General features: G+C 39.6%; 2 protein-coding genes across 4 annotated transcripts in view; both read left to right on the forward strand.

Moving 5' to 3' along the window:
* sh3bp2 (SH3-domain binding protein 2) overlaps positions 1-8,936 on the forward strand; it is a 28,291-nt gene extending 19,355 nt beyond the window's left edge. Inside the window, exons 2-13 of one of the 2 annotated variants that reach the window (XM_062434587.1) lie at positions 1,067-1,206; positions 1,430-1,532; positions 1,873-1,990; positions 2,448-2,515; positions 3,286-3,371; positions 3,460-3,537; positions 4,167-4,866; positions 5,220-5,337; positions 6,791-6,846; positions 7,222-7,297; positions 7,493-7,552; positions 7,683-8,936. In XM_062434587.1, the coding sequence (XP_062290571.1) occupies positions 1,071-1,206; positions 1,430-1,532; positions 1,873-1,990; positions 2,448-2,515; positions 3,286-3,371; positions 3,460-3,537; positions 4,167-4,866; positions 5,220-5,337; positions 6,791-6,846; positions 7,222-7,297; positions 7,493-7,552; positions 7,683-7,832 (1,749 nt within the window). In that variant the 5' untranslated portion in view covers positions 1,067-1,070 and the 3' untranslated portion in view covers positions 7,833-8,936. The remainder of the gene's footprint in view (positions 1-1,066; positions 1,207-1,429; positions 1,533-1,872; positions 1,991-2,447; positions 2,516-3,285; positions 3,372-3,459; positions 3,538-4,166; positions 4,867-5,219; positions 5,338-6,790; positions 6,847-7,221; positions 7,298-7,492; positions 7,553-7,682) is intronic. The other variant, XM_062434588.1, reaches the window with a different exon arrangement.
* A 7,872-nt stretch (positions 8,937-16,808) lies between these two features.
* The window catches only part of vldlr (very low density lipoprotein receptor), a 68,467-nt gene continuing 60,243 nt past the window's right edge, over positions 16,809-25,032 (forward strand). For both annotated transcript variants that reach the window (XM_062435243.1, XM_062435244.1), the window contains exon 1: positions 16,809-16,881. In XM_062435243.1, coding sequence (XP_062291227.1) covers positions 16,809-16,881 — 73 coding nt within the window. The remainder of the gene's footprint in view (positions 16,882-25,032) is intronic.

The raw sequence follows: 25,032 nt of genomic DNA on the forward strand, positions 1-25,032 counted from the left end.
ATTTTGACACGGGAGCACAACAGGCGTTAACTCAAAATGAGGTATAGTTTCATTTAAATGAGGCCTTTTGACCATAATCTCCAAAAATAAGTAAAAACCCTGTGGTAATAAGCTGGAATGAAGTTGGCTGGTTGTGTGGTCAACGGGAAGACAACAGGAGCGCTAAAATCATTCAGAATTTCTGCTTTATTAACTCAAAAATGTAGTATAATTTCATTTAAATGAGGCCTATTGATCATAATTTTAAAAAATTTAAAAAAAGTTTAACACACGTGGCAGTAAGTTGGAATGAAGTTGGCTAAAAAGGTCTAACACAGTATTGGGTGATAATTTATACCTTATGCTTTATAAACAGTCAAAATTGATCCGGAGACGACAGGTTAAAATCCATAAGTAAATTCATCATAGTCCAAACTGACAACCAGACCATAGGTGTAATGTACAAGTATTCTAACAATAACTGTATGTGAGTTCATTTCTGGCTCAGTACAGGGTGGTGATACATGACCTTAACTCAACCTCAACCATAACCCTGCTCTGGTTAGAAAATGTGCCGTTGTTAATATTTATATTTAATGGTTGTGGTTTCAGATCCAGCTGACATTGTAAGATAGGGCTTGCTGTATAAGGTTTTCAGCTCTTTCTCATGAACTACTGCATGTATTTGAGTGCAAATGTATCCTGAAACTGTCTCTCATTGTGAATGTTTTTATCTGGAGGATTAAGCAGCTTTTATGAAGGTAACAGGCTCTTTGAGAGCTTACTAGGTTGCTGTGTGAGAGCTGATGTAGCTCAGAAAACCCTGAAAGCTTTGCTGGTTGGGATGATGTTCCTCAAATATCTAATTTATGTGTTTTACTTGAAGTACAACATTTATTTCTGCACAAGGAGTCTGAACAAGAATGTGGTGGAGGGTTTGTTTGCTTCTGATGGGATACGATCCAACATTTCCATGATCTTGTGCAACTCGTGAAGGTTAACATCTTCTCTGTTTAAACTATGTTGCACACAGTGGTGCATTTATAACAAGACCATCTCCTCTATTTTCCCTTCCTCTCTCTTATAGAACCATGTCGTCTCCAGAGGTGTGCTGGCCGGTGCCGATGCGAGCCATCGGGGCCCAGAACCTCCTCACCATGCCTGGAGGAGTTACCACAGCGGGATACCTCCACAAGAAGGGAGGCAGCCAGTTTAGCCTCATGAAATGTGAGTTCATAATAGGAAAAAATGAAGGGTGGGTGGACAAAATAAGAGGAATGCCTGACAATATAATCATTGTGTTTTTATTGATCCTGTAAATTAGACATCTCAGTCAAGCATAAAAACATTCAACTTTCAGTGTCCACTCAGTTGTATTTATGCTCTTTTTTTCCCATTACAAAGAATGGATGGATTGAAACATATCTAATTTCCGTTTCCTGTCTTACAGGGCCACTGAGGTACACTATCATCCATAAGGGTTGTGTGTACTACTTTAAGAGTAGTACCTCTCCTGCACCACAGGGGGCGTTCTCTCTTAACGGCTACAACAGGTCAGTAAAAATCCTTTGATATGTTAAAGCCTATGGTTAAAGCATAGTTTTCATGCTTTCCTGACTCACTGGTGGTATATTGTACACTGTTGACTGTCCATTTTATTTATTCTTGCAAATAGTGTTAGTTTTATAGGTGTGCTGAGACACTACCAACCTTACTTACATTGCATTCACATGTTTTATTGTAGTTCACTAATGGCATGTTGCTTATCTCAAAAAATAACACTAGTTAACTAATGTTAATCCATTACTTGTATTTTTGGAATCGGAGAGAAACCACTTTCCAAACCCACTGACAGAAATGTACATTAACCCTGCCATTCAATTTCTTCTACAGAGTGATGAGAGCAGCAGAGGAGACAACGTCCAACAATGTTTTCCCCTTTAAGATCATCCACTTTAGTAAGAAACACAGGACGTGGTTGTTTTCTGCAGCCAGCGAGGACGAGAGGAGGGTGAGTGCAACCACATACATACTGTTCACATATATATGGTTAAGGTTAAATGGACTGCATTCAGCACGTTTCTAGTCTTCCGGCCACACAAAGCGCTTACACAACAAGCCACTTTCACCGATTCACACATGCATTGACACACCGATGGAGGAAAGCTATGCATAGAAATAACATATCAGTCTACTTATCTGACAGGCTTTAAGACTGCAAATGAGCACGTTTTTTTTAAAGTCAGTGTCTTGTATGAAGTGAGGGTGATCAAGACTGTGATTTTGATGATGAACAGGATTCCAAAAAGATAACTGTAGGGAAAGAAAAAACATGTCTGGATAGGGCCTACAAATAACGAAAGTATAAAAGCTCTAACAGATAATGACAACAATTGAGTTACCTATGCCTACGCAGGCAGACACAAACACATAACACCTGCTTTATGTTGTTTTTTGCTGTATTACAGAAATGGATGCGATACCTGCGGAGGGAGATAGATCACTATAACGACAGAAAGGAGTCACACATTCCAAGGTAACTTTAAACCACCATCATATTCAACGCAATGTAGACTTTTCAGTGTCATACAGGCTAATTTGTGATACAGAATATCAGTTCTGTGTATTATTGTGTTGATTGGAACCTCAGAAATATATAAACAATACAAAAGTAAAGCATGAATGAAATATGTCATGAAAGAACTCCACGGTGTGCCCACGAAACGTGACATTCTTTCCCCGTTCTCACACACACTTCTCCTTTCTCACAGTCTTAAAAAAAGCATGACTTCTGTCACACGTGTGGGAACTTGTCTTGTAAGGTTGCGACAGCCCAGTGAACGATTTTTTCCCAGGACTAACTAATGGCACTTAAAGTCTGTTCCAACTAGAAGCTAATTCTGCAGGCAAATTTATATTTCATGTAGGAAATTAAAAACAGCCTATTGTTTCACATAGGCAACTGTTGTTATCTTATTCGAGAGCTTATCATCATAGTGAGTGTCTAAGCTGCTCAGGCAAGCTGATTTCAGATAATGTAATGAATGTAAGTGCTAAAGAAGCCCAACAGTTAAATGTTAGCATTTGGCTAGCTGGCAATATGGGACAGTAAATAAGACATAAAGACATAATAAATCACGATAAAGAGTAAAAATGACTATGACTTCTTTTGTATCCATTCATAATGTAGGAAGCTAAGCTAACTAGCTAGCAAAAACAAATCCCTACAAAAACATTTCAAAAGTTCCAAATATAACTGCATATGTGTCTTAGATATTAATGATAATATTTTCTATGTGGCTACAGTGATTCAGACTCAGATGCCGACAGTTTCTATGGCACAATTGAGAAGCCCATGGATATTAAACACCCTGTCGATAACGCAGAAGATGGTAAGAGCACGTAACAAATACACACATCGGACGCACACGTCATACTTTTGTGTTATTAAACTGTCCTGTCTCTTCTTTCTGTGTCTAGATTATGTTGAGGAGGATGATGAGGAGGAGGAAGAAGACTACCTGAAGCCAGACAGTGACTGTTCGCCAACATCTACAGGTGGCGGCACCCACACATGCACAAACACACACACACACACACACAAACACACACACACACACGCACACACGCACACACGCACACACACACACACACACACACACACACACACACACACACACACACACACACACACACACACACACACACATACACAAACATAATATATAGCTACACATAGACACATTTTAATAGGGTTGGTAATTTTTTCTTTTTCAATCTGGCTATTTCCAAATTTTATTATTTTAAAATACAAAATTCAAAATTATGAGTAAAAATCACATTAAAAAAATGAATGCACACCCAGCAAATTCCATCAGCTGAGCCGAATAACTTCCAGTTAGCGCTATGCTAACAGGAATAAAATGATTTAATCATGCTCTTCTAGACTTTCCAAATGTTATCTTATCGAATGGATCAAGTTCTGATAGTGTAATGAGTCAGTTTGTAGCAGTATGGAGTAAGCTCATCTACAGTGTTTTTGTGATTGCTCTCACTGCCAGAAGGGGGAAACTCCACACTCCAGCTTTAAAAATAATAAATATAAAGATAAACAAAATCTCACACAGTTCAAATTGACTTAAAACATAAAAATCAGTCTAATTTCTCTTTTTCATTTACCTGTCCAGGTCGACCCACGGGGCCGCCACCCTCCTATCCTCCACCTCCGGTGCCAGCTGCGTTCCAGCTCCGTCAAGACTCCTGTCCAAGTTTCCTCAAAAGCCTGCCTCCTCCCATCCCATCGCACAGCAGAATGCCAACCAACCCACTCCCCAAAAAACCTCTACCCTCTGCCCCCCTTCCCTCTATATTGAAAGACGCTAACAAAGGCCCAGCTCCTCCTCTCCCCTTTGCCCCCCATCTGCAGAAGACCATATCTCTCAACCCTCCTCTTCCTCCTCCCCCCAACGCAAAGAAAAGCCCTCCGAGCAGGGCGACGTCCGTGGCAGGGTACGGAAACGACAAAAAAGAATGGAGGCCTCAACCGGCCTTAATGGTCCAATCCCCCGCCACTCTGGCTGTCTGTGAACAACTGGAATCCAGGTTGATGTTGAATGGTCCCGCTCACAGCCACATTAATGCTGGAGGCAGACAGTTGTTGGGCAACCACCGCAGCAAGCCAATTCCCTCTCCTGCAAGCATCAAACCTATGATGTCAGACTCCCTGCCCATCAATCTGACGCCCTCCGGTCTCCCACCAATGCCTAGCCACCCTCCAGTCTCTCCTATACTTAAAAGTGGACTAATAAATAAGCCCAAACTTCCTCCACCAGCATGCAAACCCCCATTGCCTTCAGCCAAGCCCAAGCAGCCATCGACTCCAATCCAGTAAGTTGGACTTAAACACACAAAAAACTCAACACAAAATACACAAAAAACCACTAGCCTAGCTTCATCAAAGGTAAAAAAAATCCCCAAAACGAACCCTTCCTACAACCCCAAATATTCTGAAACCTCACGTACACAGTGGACCTTCCTAATTGTACAGCTGTAGAAATAGAAATGTAGACACATAGTTGGAAAAACTGTCAACCAATCCTTACCACATCATCAACAAAACAAAAAAAGATGACTTCATAGTTCCATAAATATTGCCAAAAAATAAGATCAAAGGACAGAAAAGTGTCCTTTAAATAGATAAGTGGTTGAAGTTGTCTTATTAAAATGTGTTTTCCCACCAGAAGAGCATCTCCAGATGGCCAGAGTTTCCGCTCATTCACTGACGAGACGCCCGTAGAGTTTAATAGGAAAACGTCCAAACTCGGCGGAGGAGAAGATTCTGATGACGATTATGAGAATGTAAGAAAGACTGTATTGACGTGTACACTGGTATCAAAACCGCTTGCAGAGATGTTGCTTTAAACAACCAGACATAACGATAACTAGTGTGGCTGGCTTCACTTTCACTCTATTCCTGCCTACTCTCAAACAGTGAGGCCGAGAAAACCTTTCACTCCTAGCAACAACACTGAACAGAAATAAACACATTACTTATCTATTCTGAGGAAGGAACAAGGGTATTTATTTACACAGAGATTGTGAATTATGAAGTTGGGAGAAAAGTAAAGCTAATTTAGAAAAATGTTTGTCAAACATAAAACCAAATGCTGTAAACAGATGACTTGAGTAACACTTAATTACATGTCATCGCCATCATTACTGTTATGTTGTTAAAACCTGAGCTTCATCTTCTGTGTTTGCAGCTCAAATATGTATCAATTTATTCATTACAATTTCACTAACACAGACCACGCCAACTTAGATATGATATTAAAATATTTATTGCAACAATAGTAGAAGGGTTAGTGGTGGAAGGGTAAAGGGATGGAGGGGGATGAGGGTTGAAGGGCTGGGGATGAAGGGTAAGGGATGAAGGAATGACATCAAAATCAGGGTGCCAGTTGGATGGATGGAGGCGTAGGGTGCTGTACCGATCTCTTGGTGGGTATAGAGAGGGAATCCAGTGTGGGATGAGACTCTGGGTGGGGGATCTCTTCTTCCTGTCTTGGATGGAGACCCCATGGTTTCTGACGTCAATAAAAGAGAGAGAATGTTATGAAGTGTTTAGGAGGGAGGGATGTGAGAACTGAGACAAAGAGGAGAGGAGTGGATAAGGTGTGACTCAAGTACTTATTGTGCGGAAATAAGGACGTATGGTAGGGAGGCGTGGTCTTTATTCCCCAACTTAGTTATAAAACTGAATTTATTTTCTATTGTTTACATGTGACTTTTGCATTGGTAACCCGTTTTATCGATGTGATGCTAATAAAGCCAATTAAACTAAAACTGAAACATTTTAAGCTCATGAAATGATGTTCAGAAAGTCTGTGGTTGTACATACATATCACACTTTGTGAACCTGTGAAACATAACTAACACATACTTAGGTACTAACCATACATATTTTGGTCCTGTCTGTACAGCCACATATACCTGCAGAATTTAGACACACACACATATACACAGCTCAGAAACGGTCACTGCTGAGTTTCAATGTTTTGCTTTCAATCTCTCTCTTTTTTTCCCTGTGTCACCGTGTGATCTCTCCATTGATATGATCTGCACATAGAAATTCTCACCTTTTTTTCTTGCTCTTTAATAAGCTATTAACATGCTTTTCATGCAGATTTGTGTTTTCTCTTTCATTTCTGAGAACATTTCTCAGTCCGAAAAATCTTAATCACCTTTATTTGAGCCAGTATCAGTGATTCAATAAACAACATTGTGTTTAACCTGGTGTTTGTGTTTGCAGGTTCAGCTTCCAGATTCTGTGTTCATTGACACGACTGAAACCAGCACTGTAGAAAGGTATGACACTTTTCATCATAGCGCTGTATGCTGAAATACTATATAGTGTTGTGCCCTCTAGTGGCAAAAAATGTAAACTGCAGCTGTCCCATTGTACTTTATTTTATCCTATTATTGTTGACATTTACTCTCTCTTTTGGGTCCTTTATATATCAAGTAGATTACCTTATATGTGTTTCATTAACGCCAGTTCAAATCCGAATTTAACATACGAGAAGACAGAAAAAATAAAACAAACAACATTCATATTAATCAAAGAGAAAGACATAAATACATTTATTTTTATCAGCTATATTTGAAGCAATATTTAGCTTGTCTGTGATACTATTTCTTCATGAATCTCTTGATAATTTGTGTTGATGTTTGCACTTGCAGGATATTCAGAGAGACCTTCGTCCGCCCAAATGACGGACTTTACGGCATCCGAAACTCAGGAACCAAAACCTCCAAGGTAAAAATCCCTCAACTTCAATACAATGCAGCCTTATGGAAAGACGATATCAGAGTTAGATCAATAGTGTGGTAACTAAGATCCTAGATAGTATGCTCTGTCAGCTTGATATAATATCTAATAACTCTACAAAGTCTTACTGCTGACAAATGTAATCATCTGAGTATGTGTGTGTGTGTGTGTGTGTTTTTTCAGGTGCTAGTGGTGTGGGACGCCAGTTTGAGCAAAGCCAGAAACTACCGCCTGTTTGAAGAGGTAAGAAACCTGCAGCTCTCTATCACATTTTGACTACATATAAATTATAACTAAACTAAACTAAACAAAGACAATGTAACACAACACAACACAACACAAATCTCACGTTCCCTGCGTGTGTTTTTGACAGGACAACCACATATTTCTGGAAAGCGACGTGACGTTCCCCACTCTGTCGATTCTGATCGAACACTACTACTCCCATCCACTCCCTCACCACGGCTCGCTTTGCCTGCAGGTCCCCTACACAAAGGCGACGGACATTTGCTCGACAAGGTAGACTAAAAAAACAACAACTCAGAAACTGAAATTAGCCGACACCGATGCAGGAGAAAGGAGAGTCAACTCACTCACTCACTCACTCAAGATGAATAACTGTCAGAATATAATAAACCACATCATACCTCTCACTGTTCACATGTGGTTGCATCAGGATGCAACATTAAGCTGCAGCGAGGACAACAACGTTTCTGACATTTACAGGACATCAACCTTGATAACAAACACATTAACTTAAGTCAAACTAAACTTCCCTTTCCTTTCCTCTGCACTGAAAACATCAGTTACTGTAAATACATCAAATCAATTATTATCAATGAAAGATATTAGATATGATAAATAACCTCCAACCCTAGTAGGACCAAAACTGATGTGACATCTGCTCTGTTTTCTTGTAACATTCCTTTCTTGTCACATTCCTGCTGCCTTATGCACACTTAATCAATAATCAGGGTTAAGAATCCAATTCACTCTAATGGATGTAAGGTGTTTTGTCCACAGAGGGGCGCTGTAAGACCACATGACAAATCCAAATCCACATCCAGCCTAACTGTCAAGGTTACAGGTTCATGTAGAATCCTGGGAATTTGTCCACAGCATGTGTTCACCTGTCCAAAAAGCCACATCTGCAATATTTGCTAGAAATCATCCTAAAAAGAACTTATAGGTGAATTGCTGCCCACAACAGGAGTGGAGACTGTTCCAAATATGGCTCTGGAGTGTGCATCAACAGAGGGTTAAGCTCACATTTTTTCAGACATGCACACTTTCGTGTCACCTGGTGAAACATGCCAAGGATTGAAGTGTTAAAGACAACAGGTGCCTCAAGTGTGAGCAGTTTCAGGACCAAACAGACATTGATACACTGAAACCTGAAGTGTTAAATGCATGAATTAGAGGGCAGCAATATGTCTTAATATATTTTAATTTTAAGATTTCAGCTTCCTGTCCAAACTTTGTACCTTTATCATCTCTGTGTAATTAACAGGCAACATCTCACTTATTTACTTTACAAAACACACACATCTCTCTTTAACTTCACTTTAAAAAGTTATTTTTTTTCTTTCTTTGGGCTACAGTAAAATCACATTTTCAATATGGAAGGCTGAAAACATCTCACTTATGAACAATAAATATTTGTTGAAAAAGTTGAAAATATATATATATATGAACATTTGACTGAACATTTGTTTCTTTTTGTAAGTTCTCAACTAGAAAAATGTAAACTCTCTGCAAATACAGTCTGACTTTGATGCTGTTTATCACTCTATATTTATATGTAAATGCTGTATGTATTGTAAAAAAAAGTATGTCTGTACAAATGTGAATATATTATTTTCTACAGAAATATATGTTGAGAATATATAAAAGATAATTGCAAGTCTGCTGTTGTTTGATCTTCTTTTAGATCGCTCCAACTTCAGTTTCTATTAAAGCTGATTGTGTCCCAGTAAAAATCATATTTCCAGATGAATGTAACCAGCTTTGGGTGTCGCTGTCTGTGGTGCTGAACAGCACTTCAGGTCCAATAAGAGCACACAGAGATTACAGCATGTTTCCAGACTGATGGTTGAGTAGTGTAATGATGTAAATGCAGCTGTTGTGCTTTTTAATACTGACATATGTCATTTCAAATGGACAATTTTAAAATTTTAAAGTGTGAAATGTTGCATCAACCACCTGGAATAAGAACTTCTCTTGTTAATAATCAGCTCAGTTTTTTAAGTGTTACTTTCATATATTTCAGTACTGTGATACTGATCATTGTCACCATTTTTCACAAAGTCGTAGCTCATTTTTGGACAGGATAAATTACAGCAAAGCCTTCCCCGCCACTTCCTCTGAGGGCTCAGGAGAGAGAAAATGAAAATCCTAAAGAGAGAGGACTACAAGCTCCCCGTCACCGTGTGATAAAGCAGCTGCCCCTTTGGCTACAAACATCTTCATAAACCTGGCCCAGATATGGGCATGATTAAATGTCTGCTCGCAGCCGGTGGGGAGAGTCCAGGCAGCTTCCTGGTGAGACGAGGAGAAAGCTGTTTGGTCTGAGAAAGTGTTGATATCTGCGGGCTGTGTTACTGTTGTGTCTAAGCTGGATTCTAACATTATGAAATGAAAATGGTTTTATAAAGTGTCCTTCAGTTTTTCCCCTTTTGTACAAGATGAATTTCAGTTACAGTATCTTTGCTTGTTTTTTGCTTCTATGTAATTGACTGTAAAGCCACTTTAAGCTGCCAAAAGAAATGAATCATTCTCTTCTTTCTGGATGAATTAAGTAATCCCACTCTCACTATCATATTCCATGCATCAGCAAATTGTTACCTTTCTCGTTACACTTGTAGCACCTTAGTTTTTTAAATGTTTTTGTTTAGCTTTTGTATGTATTTGTCTGTATTTCTTTACTCTTAAGTATTTATGTTGCATGTCTCACCATAGGAGGGCCACCTGACAAGCCCTTATAGGTTTCATTGGCTCCTACTGCACATTTCTCTTTTGTTAGTTATTGTTTTCCTAATCTCAAAAAATTCTGCATGTATTTTTTTTTCTTGTATTAAGGGGGAATTATGAATGATTATTATGCATTACATATATGTGATATTCTTCATATAGCAACATAACTCATATGAGAGTTAGTATGATAAGAAGGAAACAGTCCTTGTTGTCCACACAAGAGAGGTCAACTGGAATTATGATTGTTATTAATCTTAATGATGATTCTATGAGGATATAGGTCTTTTAAGATAAGTCTGAGATGCAAGTACAAGAAACAGATAAATTCACATTTATTATTAATACTACCCACTACAACAGATGGCAACAGTGAATCATTGACCTGAGTTATCTATATAGCAGTTGGTATGAGAGACATGACTGTTACCTGAGAAGCAGTGAGTCAAATCAACAGTACAACAGCTTATTTTGTTGAAATTTCCAATTACAGTTACCAATTATGAAAGCATTTAAGCAAGCGAATGGACATTTTGTAGAAATACTTGCTTGTTCCCTAAGGTGGCTTCCTGTAGAGTATTACTATAAGCTGGATGTGCTGTGGTGAGAATACCAAAGTCTGGATCTGGAGAATGATGATAAGCAGGCTGGCCCGGATCTGGATAGTTTCCATTGGAGGAAAAATCTTAGTTTTTACTCATGACTCTAGATTTTAAGGTTCTTACTAACATTGTTCCAACTCACCTCATTTCAACTCAACATTTTCTGAACTCCTATTTGTCTATGTCGCATTTCCTGACTAACATGTTCAACTAGCATTAGTACTCAGGTAAAAAACTATTATAAAGTTTGCTGATTTTGGTTTGCCCACACAGAAGATGCATTCTGGCCAATCACAGGGGTTGCGGAGTTCTGGGGGGGCAAAGTCACACTTTTAATCAAAATTGTCTTACAACAATTGCATGACTTGGCATTTTGGACAGTAGCTTTAGCATTTTAAGGGTGAAATAAGCAGAATGGTACTAAACATGTTTGTGGTATCAGCAATGATGAAGCTGTGTTATTTGTACATGTCCTGACTTAAGGATAGGGAACGTACAAGTATAGTATGTGTGCCACATTTGTGTTTATGTTTGTGTGTGTGTGTGTGTGTGTGTGTGTGTGTGTGTGTGTAGTCTGTCATGGGCTACTTTAGGGGACTTTGGAGCAGTTAATTGGGGACAGTTTGTCCAATTGGGGACAAATGCTGCATTCCCAGTTGGGGAAAAGCAGATTTTTGGGTCAGTGGTTACGGTCAGGTAGAGGTTAGAGTTAAAGTAGTAGTGATAGAATTAGAGTAAGTCTCCAGGAAATGAATGTAGGTGTATGTAATATCCCCAAAGGTGACCATGGTCATTATGTGTGTGTGTGTGTGTTTGTGTGTGTGTCCACATGTTTGCTGCTCATTGTAGTGGTGAATGTTTGTGAGTGTCTGTGTGTCATTGTGCTTGGTTCTTGCTATTGGTGGTGATGATTTGCAAGCTGTCTGATGATGACGCTGGTTTTTCCAGAGAGCTTCAGTATTTCATTTCTAAAAATTAGATGTCACAGTAAGGTTAAAGTTGTTGCCAGTTAGTCTCTGTGGATGCCTGGTTTTTAAAGGTGAGTTATGATACAGTAGAGTTGGGTGATTTTTATCCAAGCTGTGCTATATCAGCTCTTACTGGGATGTGAAATGGTCTTTCCATGTAGCAGACTCTTGAGGGGCTTTAAGGGTTAGAGGTGGCTGGAACAGTGATTTGGTTTAGTGGCCATGCAGGAGTTGAGGGGTACTTATCTCGACCCTTGCTTTGCAGGATGTTGTGCTGATGCTCTGGTGAGTGAGAAGTTTGCAAATCTAACTGACGTCATGTTGCCTAGCATTCCTTGGGGGCTGAAGCAATAGCCGGTCTTGAGGGGACTCCCCCCCCCCCCCCCCCGCACATGTCAAATGTGTTTCCTTCTTCTCACGACATTTGCAAAGCTGATTATGTAAATACTATAAAACCTGCATTGTTCACATCGACTCGCGGCCTTCTTTCTCCCTTTGCCAGGAACTTTTCTGCATTTCTTGGCATGTTACTACAACCAACTGAGAGGAACAGCATGAAACCATCAACAGGAATATATAAAGTGTCACCTGTGTGCTCAGGCTCTTTATTCATTGCTGTGCTTTTCTGCATGTATTACTCTCTGTCTTTTTCTACTTAATGTGGCCAGAATCCAAATGAAAAAGTAATTTAAAAACATCTGTTGCACTGCTTTGCATTAAATTAACTTTGCATGATGACCTTTGGAGATATGATGAGCTTTATGTATCAGTGAAGACTGACAATCATCCAGGTTTTTGGATATCTAGTAAGAACATCTTAATCATTTGTATTCTAAGCAGGTAACATTGCTGATGTGGATCTACTTTGCAAGATAGTCTAAACCAGTACATTTCTGGCACATCTTAAATAAAAAATCATCCAGTCTGTTCCTGACATTGGGAAGCTGCCAGAACATTTACAGCTTAACATGCATGTGGGGAAAGTGGTTTAAATGGAGCCGTCTGGTCAGGAAACTGTTCATCTTGGCCTTCCGGAACGTTGACACCATGCAGTGACATCTATGTGCCATGTTTGATTAGGGACGTCTGGCAGCACATGAATTCATTAAGTTCTTAATTCGCAAACCAGTCTGCTTGCAGTCACCAAGCAAATCTGCTATCTAACAGGACACTCTCACAGTCAATTTTTGCCCTGTAAAGTCACATCCCTTCTTGTCAGCCAAGGTGTATAGAAAAACTCACTGAGTAAACTAAACTTGACAAGATAAGGTTGTAAAACGTATTAAATGAAATCAATATCGGCTTAAAAATACCGTTACCGTCCGTTATTTCCTGTATCATTCTTTCGAGGGTCACGTCTTTGTTTCCAACAAGGTGCTCCAAGTAAATTTATTAGATTGGTACCACTAGTACTTGCCCTTTAAAAAAATCAACAATGAATAATGAAAGTTAGCATTGTTCTCATTATTATTAGAGGAAACAACCATCTGAACAAGCTTGCATCATGTTTCCTTCAAAGTACAAGAAAGAAGGCTCTCTGGTTACTTTGAACCCTTCAACCGTGCAAGTTGGGAACGATGGAAGCAAGCACACTGTGTTTTGTTCAAAATTTGATGAGTTTGGTGAAAACTCAGATTCTCACTTCACGTAAGAAGACATAAAGTAAGAAGAAGGATAGGGTATAAAAGTATGACTAAAGTATACACATATTGTTTTAGACACACGTTTGTACCTGTGCTACATTTGTTTGTATGCTTTAGTGCAGTGGTCTCCAACCCTGCTCCTGGAGAGCTACTGCCCTGCATGTTTTAGGTATCTCCTCACTCTAACACACCTGATTCTAATAATCAACTCGTTATCAAGCCCTTTGACGAGCCTCAGCTGCTTGATAACGAGTTAGAGTGAGGAGATACCTAAAACATGCAGGGCAGTAGCTCTCCAGGAGCAGGGTTGGAGACCACTGCTTTAGTGTGTGTGATCTGTCATAGGCTACTTTTAGGGACACATTTCAGACTTTGGACCAGTTTATTAAGAATGGCTTGTCCAATTGAGGACAAAAACCGCAATCCCAATTGGGAAAAAGGTGATTTTGGGGTCAGTGGTTAAGGTTAGGGTTAGGCTAGTAGTAGTAGGAGTAGTTAGGCTTAGGGTAGGGTCTCCAGGAAATTAATATGTCTATGTTATGTCCCCAGAAGTGACCAAGTGACCATGGTCCATTGTGTGTGTGTGTGTGTGTGTGTGTGTTTATGTGAGAGAGTATCAAATTCTTGATGAGAATTATATGAGAAGATAAACATAAAGGCTGGAGCAGGCTTGCCAAAATCTACAATCACACCAACATAACCCCATTGTGCAGTGCAGTGTTATCCAACAATGCACGGTGTCAGCCAATCAAATACGCGCAGACATACATTCCTGGTACATTACTGTGTAACAGGAACAGGTAATTCCACTGTTAATCTGTCAACCGTCACACAACAGAGGATAAAATGATTGTCACTTTTATAACTTTCCCTACCTGTTAAGTCTGTTTGATAAGCCTTTGAGCTCATGGATGTATTACTCAAGCTGGACTTCTTTAATTGGATTTCATTGTCTCACAGTTACCTGAAGCAACACGTCCACACCAGAGAGTTTTACCTGTTCAGTGATAAAAGATGAGTGAATTTTGCTAAATACTAGTATGATATTTAACTGCCTGGTCCTGATCAGACTCCAGCAAATATATTCTGATTATTTTTTGCCTTTGGAATATAAAAAAAATAAGCAGAGGTGATAGATTGCAATTGTTTGAGTCATCTTCACTGTTTAAGAGGCAAGAGAGCCCGCAGATAATGATTTTCCGCTATTGTATATCATAAGAGCCAAGATTTCCAACCATTACATCTGCAATTGGTGTGGTGTGTGTGTGTGTGTGTGTTTTATGTGTGTCTGGAGGTTATTGCAAGACTGAGATGCTGACATTGAAAGATAGAGACAGAGAGACTACCACATACAGAATTGTACAGTGGTTTGTGGTCACCCCCCCCCCCCCCCCCCCCCCCCCCCCCCCCCCCCCCCCCCCCCCACACCCTTTTTTTCCCTTTTTTTTTGTTGCTGGGAATGTAAAAATCTGGGACAGAACTAGCCTTAGGGGGTATCAGCAGCCATCAGCCATCGCTGAAGATGAGGTTCAATCCTCTGATAAGAACTCTGAGAGCCTATGAAACCTGGCAGCTAGCCCTACTCTGGAAAATCCAACCGAACGGCCTCATGATCAAAATGGTGAGAAATAACATCAGACAGACAGAACACGCAGGAGCTGAATTTAGTGCCAGGATTTGATTTTGACTCTTTGAAAAATGAGACATCTGCTCTTACAAAATGATTGGCAATAAAACCAGAATCAAACATATGGTGCGTTTGAAGTGGTAGTTCAAAATTATGAGACATTTCATTTATAATATTTGAGAAATTATGATTAGCTGAAGGTAATTTAGACTTTTCCTATTTAGAGGCAATAAATAGTTCTCCTTAAAATATTCTCCTTCAGTTATGCAGAATTAGCACAACAAACAAACAAACAAACAAGAACACAAGAATGAGGTCTGTTCCAGTTGCTCTCAGTCAGTAAATTTAATATTTAATGTGCCATGATCCTGTAATTACCACTAATGACCACAGTGGACGCTGTTCACCAAAAGGTAACATGGGCTCACTTTAAAGTGCACTGTTGGAAGTCTTATGATCAGTTTTAAATTGTAACTATGCAAGTATGGATTTACATACAGTACAGTATAATGCTACTGGTGAAGGTTTACAGGTTTTTTTATTTGAAAAAATCACCACATACCAGGTAACTGTACTCAAAAATGTGTTTTTCTTTTTGTTACTTCAGTTGGATGTTTGAGCCTCAGAATGATGTTGAGGCTATCTGATTTTTAAGGGGTGGGCCTATGAGCATGATTTGTGACATCACAACTAGTTTGGAGTCAATCCTGATCCAATATTCGATTTACACAAATGTGATTTGGAAATATAAAGCCACCAGTGCTCATATATGACTGGACTGTACACATGTATATTATCTCAGGAACTTCTGCATATTGCACATTTATATATTGCAGATTTATTTACACAGAGATTGTTTACTGTATATAGTATTTTTATTTTATTCATTTTGATCACTTTCACCCTTTCGCTGCTGCTTTGTGTCAATTTGAATTTCTCCCAAAGGGGGAATCAATAAAGATACATCTTATCTCTCCAGCAAATTCATATAGCCTATTATGGATTTGTAATGATGGAGGAGTGTATGCCATTTAAAGAATGTCTAACTAGGTAGGCTAATTGATTTTTTGTGTGGTTAAAAATACATTTCTCACACACAAATGATTATTCAAATCAGTATGTTTTCATATTTCCTAAAAGATATCTGGAGGGGACTGTAACAAATCACCACACACCATTACTAGGCTACTGTTGTTGTTACAATTGATTATTTTCCTCTGTCTGTATGTAATAAAATAGTTTTAGGCTATATTTTATGCGGGTAGTGAAGGGTTAACAAGACGTACTGAAGAAAAAAAAAAACCCTCCTCAGCTGTGACGGGCTCCGTGCAGCGCCTCCAACTAACCGGTCACTGTGCTCGCTCGTTACCGTTAATTTAATGGAAATGGATTTCAGCTTGAGAGGAGGAGAGCACGGGACACCGACCGGCCACCGCGGCGCGTGGTTATAGAACGAGATCAAAGGGCGCGCGTGGTCTGAGTGGCGGCTGCCTCCTGTTTATTCACTGCTTTTTTATTCTGCTGTGTGTCAGCGCGAGTGTGGGCGCGCGCTTGAGTGTGTTCTGTGTATGTGTGGTTGGCGCGTGAACCGGCAGAATTAAAGACCAAGCAGGCCAGCGCGAGACAGCTAGACAGACAGGCAGCCCCGCGAGCGCTCAGTTAGCACAACGTTCAGTTACAGTGCGAGAGATGGTCACGTCCACACCGGGGTTCCTTCTGCTGCCGATGCTAATATGTCTCCAGCACTGCGTTAACGTCCACGGTAAGTCTCCCCTTCCTTCTCTGTCTCTCTCTCTCTATATATATATATATATATATATATATGTATGTGTGTTTCTATGTGTGTTGTGAACGGCGAAGGGAAACACTGTGAGGTTAGCTAACATTACCCAGCAGCTGTACACCTGTCTCGGCTGCTCCTTGAAGGAATGACCGTGCGTGGCTACACCTTGAGCTAATCAACCTTCTATAATAACGTCCTCGGAGGGACTATTTTCTGCTTTGTTTGTGCTCTTTAAATGCGGGTACAAGCTGTGTTGTTTTTTTCTTTTTTTCTTTTAAAATTAGTCATTGGTTTAGAGCGCAGTATTTCTCCTTCTGGGAATGAAATGAAAGGGATAAGAGAGGAGAGAGAGACACAGAGGGGGGTTGGAGAGGAGAGTGGAGAGTAGAGAGGCCCGTTTTTGGTTTGTGTTGCCTGCTGTACGACAGCCGTTCGTCGCTGCTCTTTCACGGCCAATTAGCCCTGCGGTCAATTAATCTCACCCTGAAAACACCCCGGCTCTTACGGATAAACCCCCCCACCTTCCACCGCTGCTTTTCGGTGTGTGTGTTTTTGTGTTTGTGTGTCCTGATTTCTCATTCACTTCCACTGTTGGGATTCTCCTCTCTGCCATCACTATCACCACCCCCAGTGAGGTGGTAATTTATTTATTTTTATTCTTGAAGTGGAAGAGAGGGAGACAGAGGAGGTGGAGGGAAAAAAAGAGGTTTCAGTGGATTGGTATGGAGCGATTATATTGACAACAGAGGCAGTAGCAGCAGCTCCGGGCACAGAGGGAGGAGGAGTGACTGCGGCCAATTACCGACCACAGGTGATCCCAATGTAGGCCTAATTATGAGGAGAGTGACCAAGGTTAAGCTTTTACTACCAACTGGTGGTACCTGTGGAGCAGTTTTCATTATTATTAAACCTGTTTTTTTGGGGGGGTTAATAATCATGAGTTCAGCCTCCAAAAAGCCAGCAAATAGTTAGAAATATTCCTCACATTGCTTTTTCCCCTCCAACCAACAGCTGAAAACTCCTTCAATTTAATACTATTCTAATAGAAGAGTTGTAACAAATAACTACTTCATTTAAATTCACAAAAGTGCTGAAATCTTTTAATATAATTGATATTTTTTCTCACAATTCCCCCCCCCCCCCTTCTTTTGACATTTAATAAGAATACATGACGAATCTATTAATCTAAAAAGAAATAGTCACAGCCCTTCAGCAAATCCTCATATTTGAGAATGTGGAACCGACAAATCCTTGACATTTTAAGCTTGATGATTTAAGTCATTTAAACAAGTAGTTATTTTCTCTATTGACTCATTAATTGACTAATCCTACCAGCACCTAATTCAGATTGTTACACTTATACAACTTGACTAGCAAACACTACTTTATTTAGTAAAGCTTATTAAATATCAAGCTATGTATTTATTACTAATTGAAAAAGCTTTCTTGGGTCTTTTGGCTGCTTTGCGCTCTATCATTTTCCACACCTTTTTATAGGTAGCTTAAAGTATTGGCTACAATTCAATGAGTTTGTTTGTTCAATATTATTCCCCTAATCAATTTTAATAGCAGTTGAGTAACAGCTTTTCTAGCTACAGGTGCATCAAATATATGCATAACTTTTGGCACCGTTTCATTTAAACTAGTCACCAATCATCCCAACAGTAGTTTACACTCAGGCTCAATGACAAAAACAGGTCAGAGAGGCAGAATGAGTTGTTTGGCTGCTGCTGTCTCGCACAGATTTCACTCTCTTGAATGCCCACCTACCGTGGAAAATGGCTTTAGGGGGGGATACAGTGAATCAAAACTAGTTATAGTAATGCGTACAGCCACCGCCGCCCCCCCCACCTCATTCTCAGCTCCAAACCCAAACACACATGTACACACACTCACACACATACACACAGATTGAGATTGTATGAGCCTATTTGAACAAGACGGCACGCAAATTAGATAACGGCGAGTGCAGCAGCGGCAGCAGTAGTAACGCTGGCCTGATTAAAATGGATGTTGTTTTTTTTCCCCCCCTCCATGGTTACTGTGATACCATGCTAGACCCAGATCCTCAGCTATATGAGGGAGGAGGAGGAAGAGGGGGGTGCGCCGTGTGGGGGTGCGCTTGGTTCTTGAAGTGGGCGGGGTGGTGGACAGGAGGAGGAGGAGGAGGATTACACTGCAGCCGTTTCTGTTACTGGGGAAAATTGCATTACCATGACCTCGAGTGTGACAGCGTTTATATAAAGCACAATGATCTCCTATTTTTGGAGGGAGCTGTTTGAGTGCAGCTCAGAGCCTGTTGAATCTCTCAAAGCCACGAGGGAGAAGAAGCAGGTGAATGACTGTTAGGACCATACCAAATCCATCCAAGCTTTTTGTTACCATGATATTCGCAGGGCAAAATCAGTATTAGTATGTTCATGTGTGTAGTATAAATCCGTTTTTTGAGCTGTCCAATATGAAGCAGGGTGAGCATGTTTTATCAGTCGGTGTCCAGCTCACACTGAAGCTGCTGCATCTTGTGGCGGGTCACCATGCTGAGAGCCTTTTTCCATGTTCTCACTAACAGCAGCAGCTTTCCAGCAGGGAAGCAGCAGTAGCTTCACCGCAAGCTGGACACAGACTGGCAAAAACCCCAGCAGCGCCAGTGACACCGGGTCTTGGAGGAGCACTGTAACTCGCTCTCCCCCGCTGCATCCTTCATCTCTTCCCCTCTGTCTGTTTTTGCTCTCCTCACCCCTTGATGCTATCTCGGCATTTCTTTCAGCTACCCCCACTGCAAAGCTTTGACTAAATTCGTATAATTGCAGTGGATGCTTCAAAGCCCATAAAAAGGTGTTCAGGACAGCCCTTATGATTATCATATGAAATAATCTGTAATTTCAAGCTCGTGCCTTCATTAACACCTGTATCAAGATACTTAAAAGGGGACCTATTATCCTTTTCATTATTTTCAGTCATAAATATGTTAGTGTTGACTTTTCATTATAACAATGGCATCAAATACTGAGTTAAACATATTTAGAAGTAATCCCTGTGAGCACAAACACAGGCCTCAGATTGTTCTGAAGGCTCGTTTTCCAACTTTTTTTTTTTGTTCTACTTCAGTCCGAGCTGATGTCAGCTCATGACAGATTCCTTATATGGTCATCTGCTCCTCAAACAGCACACCAGTTCACTGCTGTGCTCAGCCATTTTTTACCATGTTTTGAGGTGACTCAAGTTGAGCTGGCACTTTTTGAGTGTTTTTCCATTACACAGCAAAGTAAAATAAGTGGTTTACCTGTTGGTGTGCTGGTGGTTTGCACAAATGGATCCAAATATCTCCATGTTGTTTTGACCGTTTTTTCACTAACAAATATCTGTTAATTCGGTGAGGAAAATGTAAATTATTTACTATTTTTCTTTCTTTTTTAAAAATGTTAGTCATTTTTAAAGATTTTAATATGAAGCAGTAACACAGGAAGTGTTTGGTTTGCATCAGCATGATGGCAGCTCACGGAAAGGAGATATTTTGGGTTCACTTCTGCTTAGGGGTATGAAGTGGAGACACCAGGTCCATATTTATATACAGTACAGTCAGTGGCTGTAACCTAACATGACTCTGATACAGCTGCTGCTCGACAGGCTGCTGGTAAACTGGTCAATCACAACAGAGTGGGCTTATCTGGATGGGGGGGGTCTTAAAGAGACAGGGAGCTAAACTGCTTGTTAAGAGACAGAGGCTGAACTGATGGGCTACATAAAGGGTCAGTGTAAGATAGTTTAGTTGTTTTTTTTCTTTTTGAACTGCAACACTACTGTAGTGGAGTCCCAGAATAAAAATAAAGAGCTGGAAATGATCATGTCTTTTAGCTTGGTGTGCATAAGTGACCTAAAAACATGTGACTGAGGAGCAGGACCACTGTTGTAAAAAAAACAAGTGATTTTCAGAATAAAGTAGATGTCATTTGAGTTAGTTGTTATGAGAAGGAATACAAGTGAGATTAAACATTGTGCAATAGTGTGAAAAACATACTTTTTTAATTGATCAAAATGTGTATTTTTTCATTGAAAGAATTAGTGTACTTGTTTGCTAAAGCATACCCAAACATCCTCCTGTAAAAACATTGCTTATTCTAACTCTCCAAAACCTGTATGCATTCTTTTTTTATTAGTCATCATAAACTAATCTTGCAATAAATAAGTTATGCAAAACATAAACAAAAAAGACATAAAACAATCTAGAAGTGGTAGAGGTGGTTTCATTTCTTAACTGTTAAGAATACAAAGTGGGTAAAATTTCCTCCGCCCTTGCTCTGTGGCAGCGGTGTACACTTTGGAGAGTTGAGTCTTTTTAAAAGTCAGCTAAAAAATTGGGTCTGACACAGCAGGGAGAAGGAGAATATACTCTTCCAGGGTTGTATATTTCAGGTTACAATTTGAAGTGTTGTTGTGCTGATTGGATCAAAGTGCAGGGTGTGCAGTTTTCCTGACAGCACGTCAATTAGCCTTCCTAGAGACGCTGGAGTAGTAACCCATGAGAATACACTCTAAAGGAAATAAAACACTGGCACGTCACTCCCTGCAGTTTAGCTTCACAGCTGGCTGATAGGTTGTAAATGTTAGTGTATAATACGTGCATATATCTGAAGTACTATCTGTGTAGTGTCTGGGAGCCTATTCTAAAGCTTCAGATAGCTTATCAGGCTGTCCTATTTCATATATCTGCATTATAGTTTTATGATTGGACTTCTGTACTAAACAGAGCAGTAATGGAACAGTTCAAGGGCCGTGTTGCAGCCCATTCACTAAGTCTCACGCTTAATGTACATCACAGTAAACCATGCTATGTTACAGACGCTACAGGCAGCTGTTGGCTTCTGTTGATTGAAGTACAAGACAAATTAGTGGAAAGCCCTCTCAAAGTGCGAAAGTTATATAATTGATATGAGGTTGTGCTGAACGGACTGAACTCTCCTTCTTGATGTGTATTACCACTGAATGATAATGTAGCTCTGGTAAAAATGAGAGCAGAATTGATGTTGACTGTGATGGATTATACTAGGTAATCAGGGTTTCAAAAGCCTGCTCATCATCATTTTTGCATTCTACAGAAATTGAAGCTAAATGTAAAAATACATCCAAAAAATCAAACTGTACAGCATGATCAAATAATTTCTGGCCTCTATCATGATCTGAGTCTTTTGATTACTGGCATCACAAAGTCTGATCTGACACTTATATTTATAGAGAAACTGAAGAAATGCAAAGCTGATTTAATGTAAATCTTGCACATTGAAATAGCCCTTTGACTTTGGCACACATTTTTCAGCAGCTATGTAATCCAAATACCAAAGGTCCTGATTCAAAACTGTTAAACTGATGAGCTTAAGTTGATGTGACATGATCCACTAGACAGAAGATGGATCACTCATTGGATGTTGGAACCACAGTCAAATGGCAGAGTGGAGGTTCTTCCCTCACAAATAATCTTTGAAGCACAGACAGCTGCTTGTTGAGAGCACACAAACCTAACAGCACAGGTTAATTTTTGTATGTCAAGTCACTCATAAAGTAGGTGTTAATTAGTCACAGCTGTTAAGATCTGCTACCGTGTGTCATTCTAACCAGTGAAAGCAGCGGTCAGTGCCGGCTTAATAAGAAGCTCCCAGCTGAAGGTTTTGTATGCTTTGATAATGAGTGAGAGTCGGAGTTGACAGTATATATTTTGCCATTTCCACACATGCAAAATCACACACTAATTCTTACTCTAGTATAGGAATAAAAAGGAAAGGCTGTTGTAAAAGAGAGCCGTGCTGCAACTCAGCAGACCGAGGTGGAAGAAACAGAGTAGAGTAATGACAGGATCAGCATTAGCTCTGCTTTATTGGAGCCGATTCCTGGATCTGACCCAATACTGATGCTCAGGGTCGATTCAGGTCAACTCTAGCATGGAAAAATGCTCAGTAAAGTGTGCGCGATTTTAAGGAGCAGAAACGCACAAAGTTTATGAGCAATGTAGGAATTGGACGCATATTTTTAGTCATTTAAATCTGCTTATTAAATATTTGAGAAAACCTTCGAATTCCTATCCATTAAAAGCAAGCTATTTTTTTGGCCCTTAGTTGTTGTTTTTCCATCTGTCATTTTGCTTGATACATTTTTTTTTTTTTAATTGACAATTTTCTTACTGATATCAATCAAGTACTGAAAGCTAACACTGAATATGTGGTCAGATGTGGAATATTCACTTATTCTTTGATCAGAATAAAATCAAATGTTAGTTCTTGTAATACTCCTTGTGTTGAGACCTTTAACATTTGAGAACTTTCGCATCTTTAGTTAAACACCTTTTTAGATGCTCATAAGATATTTATGGTTTTAGTCTTGGTACAGAAAGTAGTGGTGAAGTGACACCCAGCCTGAGTCTCCATAGCTGTCCTTGTAGATTACAAAAACAAACATGGGCTGGGTTGGAGACTCAGCAGAAAAGCAGACTGATGTTTGTTTCATGTGAAAACTCCACTGCAACTTTTTAAGATACTTCACTGCTTCACATAGTGAATTTTGTTTTTGATCAACACAGGTCTAAGTGACAGGGTGCCTCAGGCTCTCCTATGATCTCTCTCTCTCTCTCGCGCTCTGTCAGCATTAAACACACGTCAGCAGTGAGCAGTAGGTAAGGCTGATGAGTCAGGATTTTTACTGTTGATGTGAACTGTTTCCTCATTTAACAACTCATGATGATGGTGTGTGTTTGTTTTGCTGGTAGACTTCTTGGATTAGCAGCCCAACTGGAATGAGTAGTTTGAAAGTAAAATATCAAAGTCACACCAAAGTGACCATGTCATTTTGTGATATTAATAATTTTTAGAATACAGGCTTCTTATGAAATGAACATGGTTTATACAGGTTGTTAGTGATGGATTAAGAATGAAGGGATTAAACATGTAAAGTGAGAGAACATTGTATTCCATAACTCACTTATTTTCAGTGGTATTTTAAGCAGAGTGGGTGGGTTGAAAAGGGCAACACAAAACAGTATGAACAGGACCTTTTATCTAATGACTCATACATCTTTACATCTTTCATCACATACACTGTAGTAGCCACTACATTAACACACCTGTACAAGATGCAGCAATCCAATACAACAGCTTGGCAATACATTTCCTAAGTTGTTACCTCCCATCAGAAAAGGTAAAGGAGTTCAGCTGTGTCTATTATTGTTAGTATTCCTAGAGGTGCTTCTATTCTGGTGTCTATAAATGAGGTGGACAAAACCATTAGAAAAATACCTTTCCATATACTGCTGTCCAGTACAATACCTCCACTGACTGGCTTTATTTTTATATGCCATGAATTCAAATGGGATTTTGTCCAAGTTTAATTTGACCTTGACCTCTATTCCACATATTTTCATTCCCCATACTGGCAAGTTATCTCCTCCCCAGTATGGTTGAAATGAAGCATGTAGTTCCAGGTCTGAAGAATGAAGCCAGTGCAGACGTGACTTAAACCTGCAGTACTGTCTTAGTCCAATTTTATAGAAGTATATGACAAACTGACCTAATTTCTCACTTGATTATTACCACAGTAAACAGTTAACTGAGTTTATGCTCTGGATCACCTGTTTGGAGTCTTATTCAATACAGCATGATGTTCATTTTGTATATTATAGTCTCTTTCAGAGTAAAGCAGGGTATGCTCTAGGGCATAGCTACCTTTTTAAAAAAATAAAATAAAATTTTAAAATGAAAGGACAAACGAACACTGCCTACAGCATTGGTTTTGTACCTTTTGGTCCCCCTTTTGTTTAAATGTCAGTTGAGTCTCAAAATCAAAATACTAGATGGCATTCTTCTAAAAGAACATTTGCCAGAGCCTTGAATTAAAGTTCTTAGTCTGGTTTACCCATAGATCATTACTGAAGCATGTTCTGCTGTATTGCGATTTAGTCAGATACACAGTAAAATAGAGCTGGATGATTGCCTGATGGGTGGTGACAAGTGGTTTTTGTAGTTGTACCTAGATTGCTTTGTTTTTCAATGGAGTGTCCTAACTGACTTCTTCTTCTTCTTCTTCTCAAGCTTTTTTTTCTTTTCTTTTTTTAGCTGAACTTTTGTTGGACATCCTGTTTCTGTTTAC

The sequence above is a fragment of the Scomber scombrus genome, chromosome 15 (genome assembly GCF_963691925.1).
Source record: "Scomber scombrus chromosome 15, fScoSco1.1, whole genome shotgun sequence".
Lineage (NCBI taxonomy): Eukaryota > Metazoa > Chordata > Actinopteri > Scombriformes > Scombridae > Scomber > Scomber scombrus.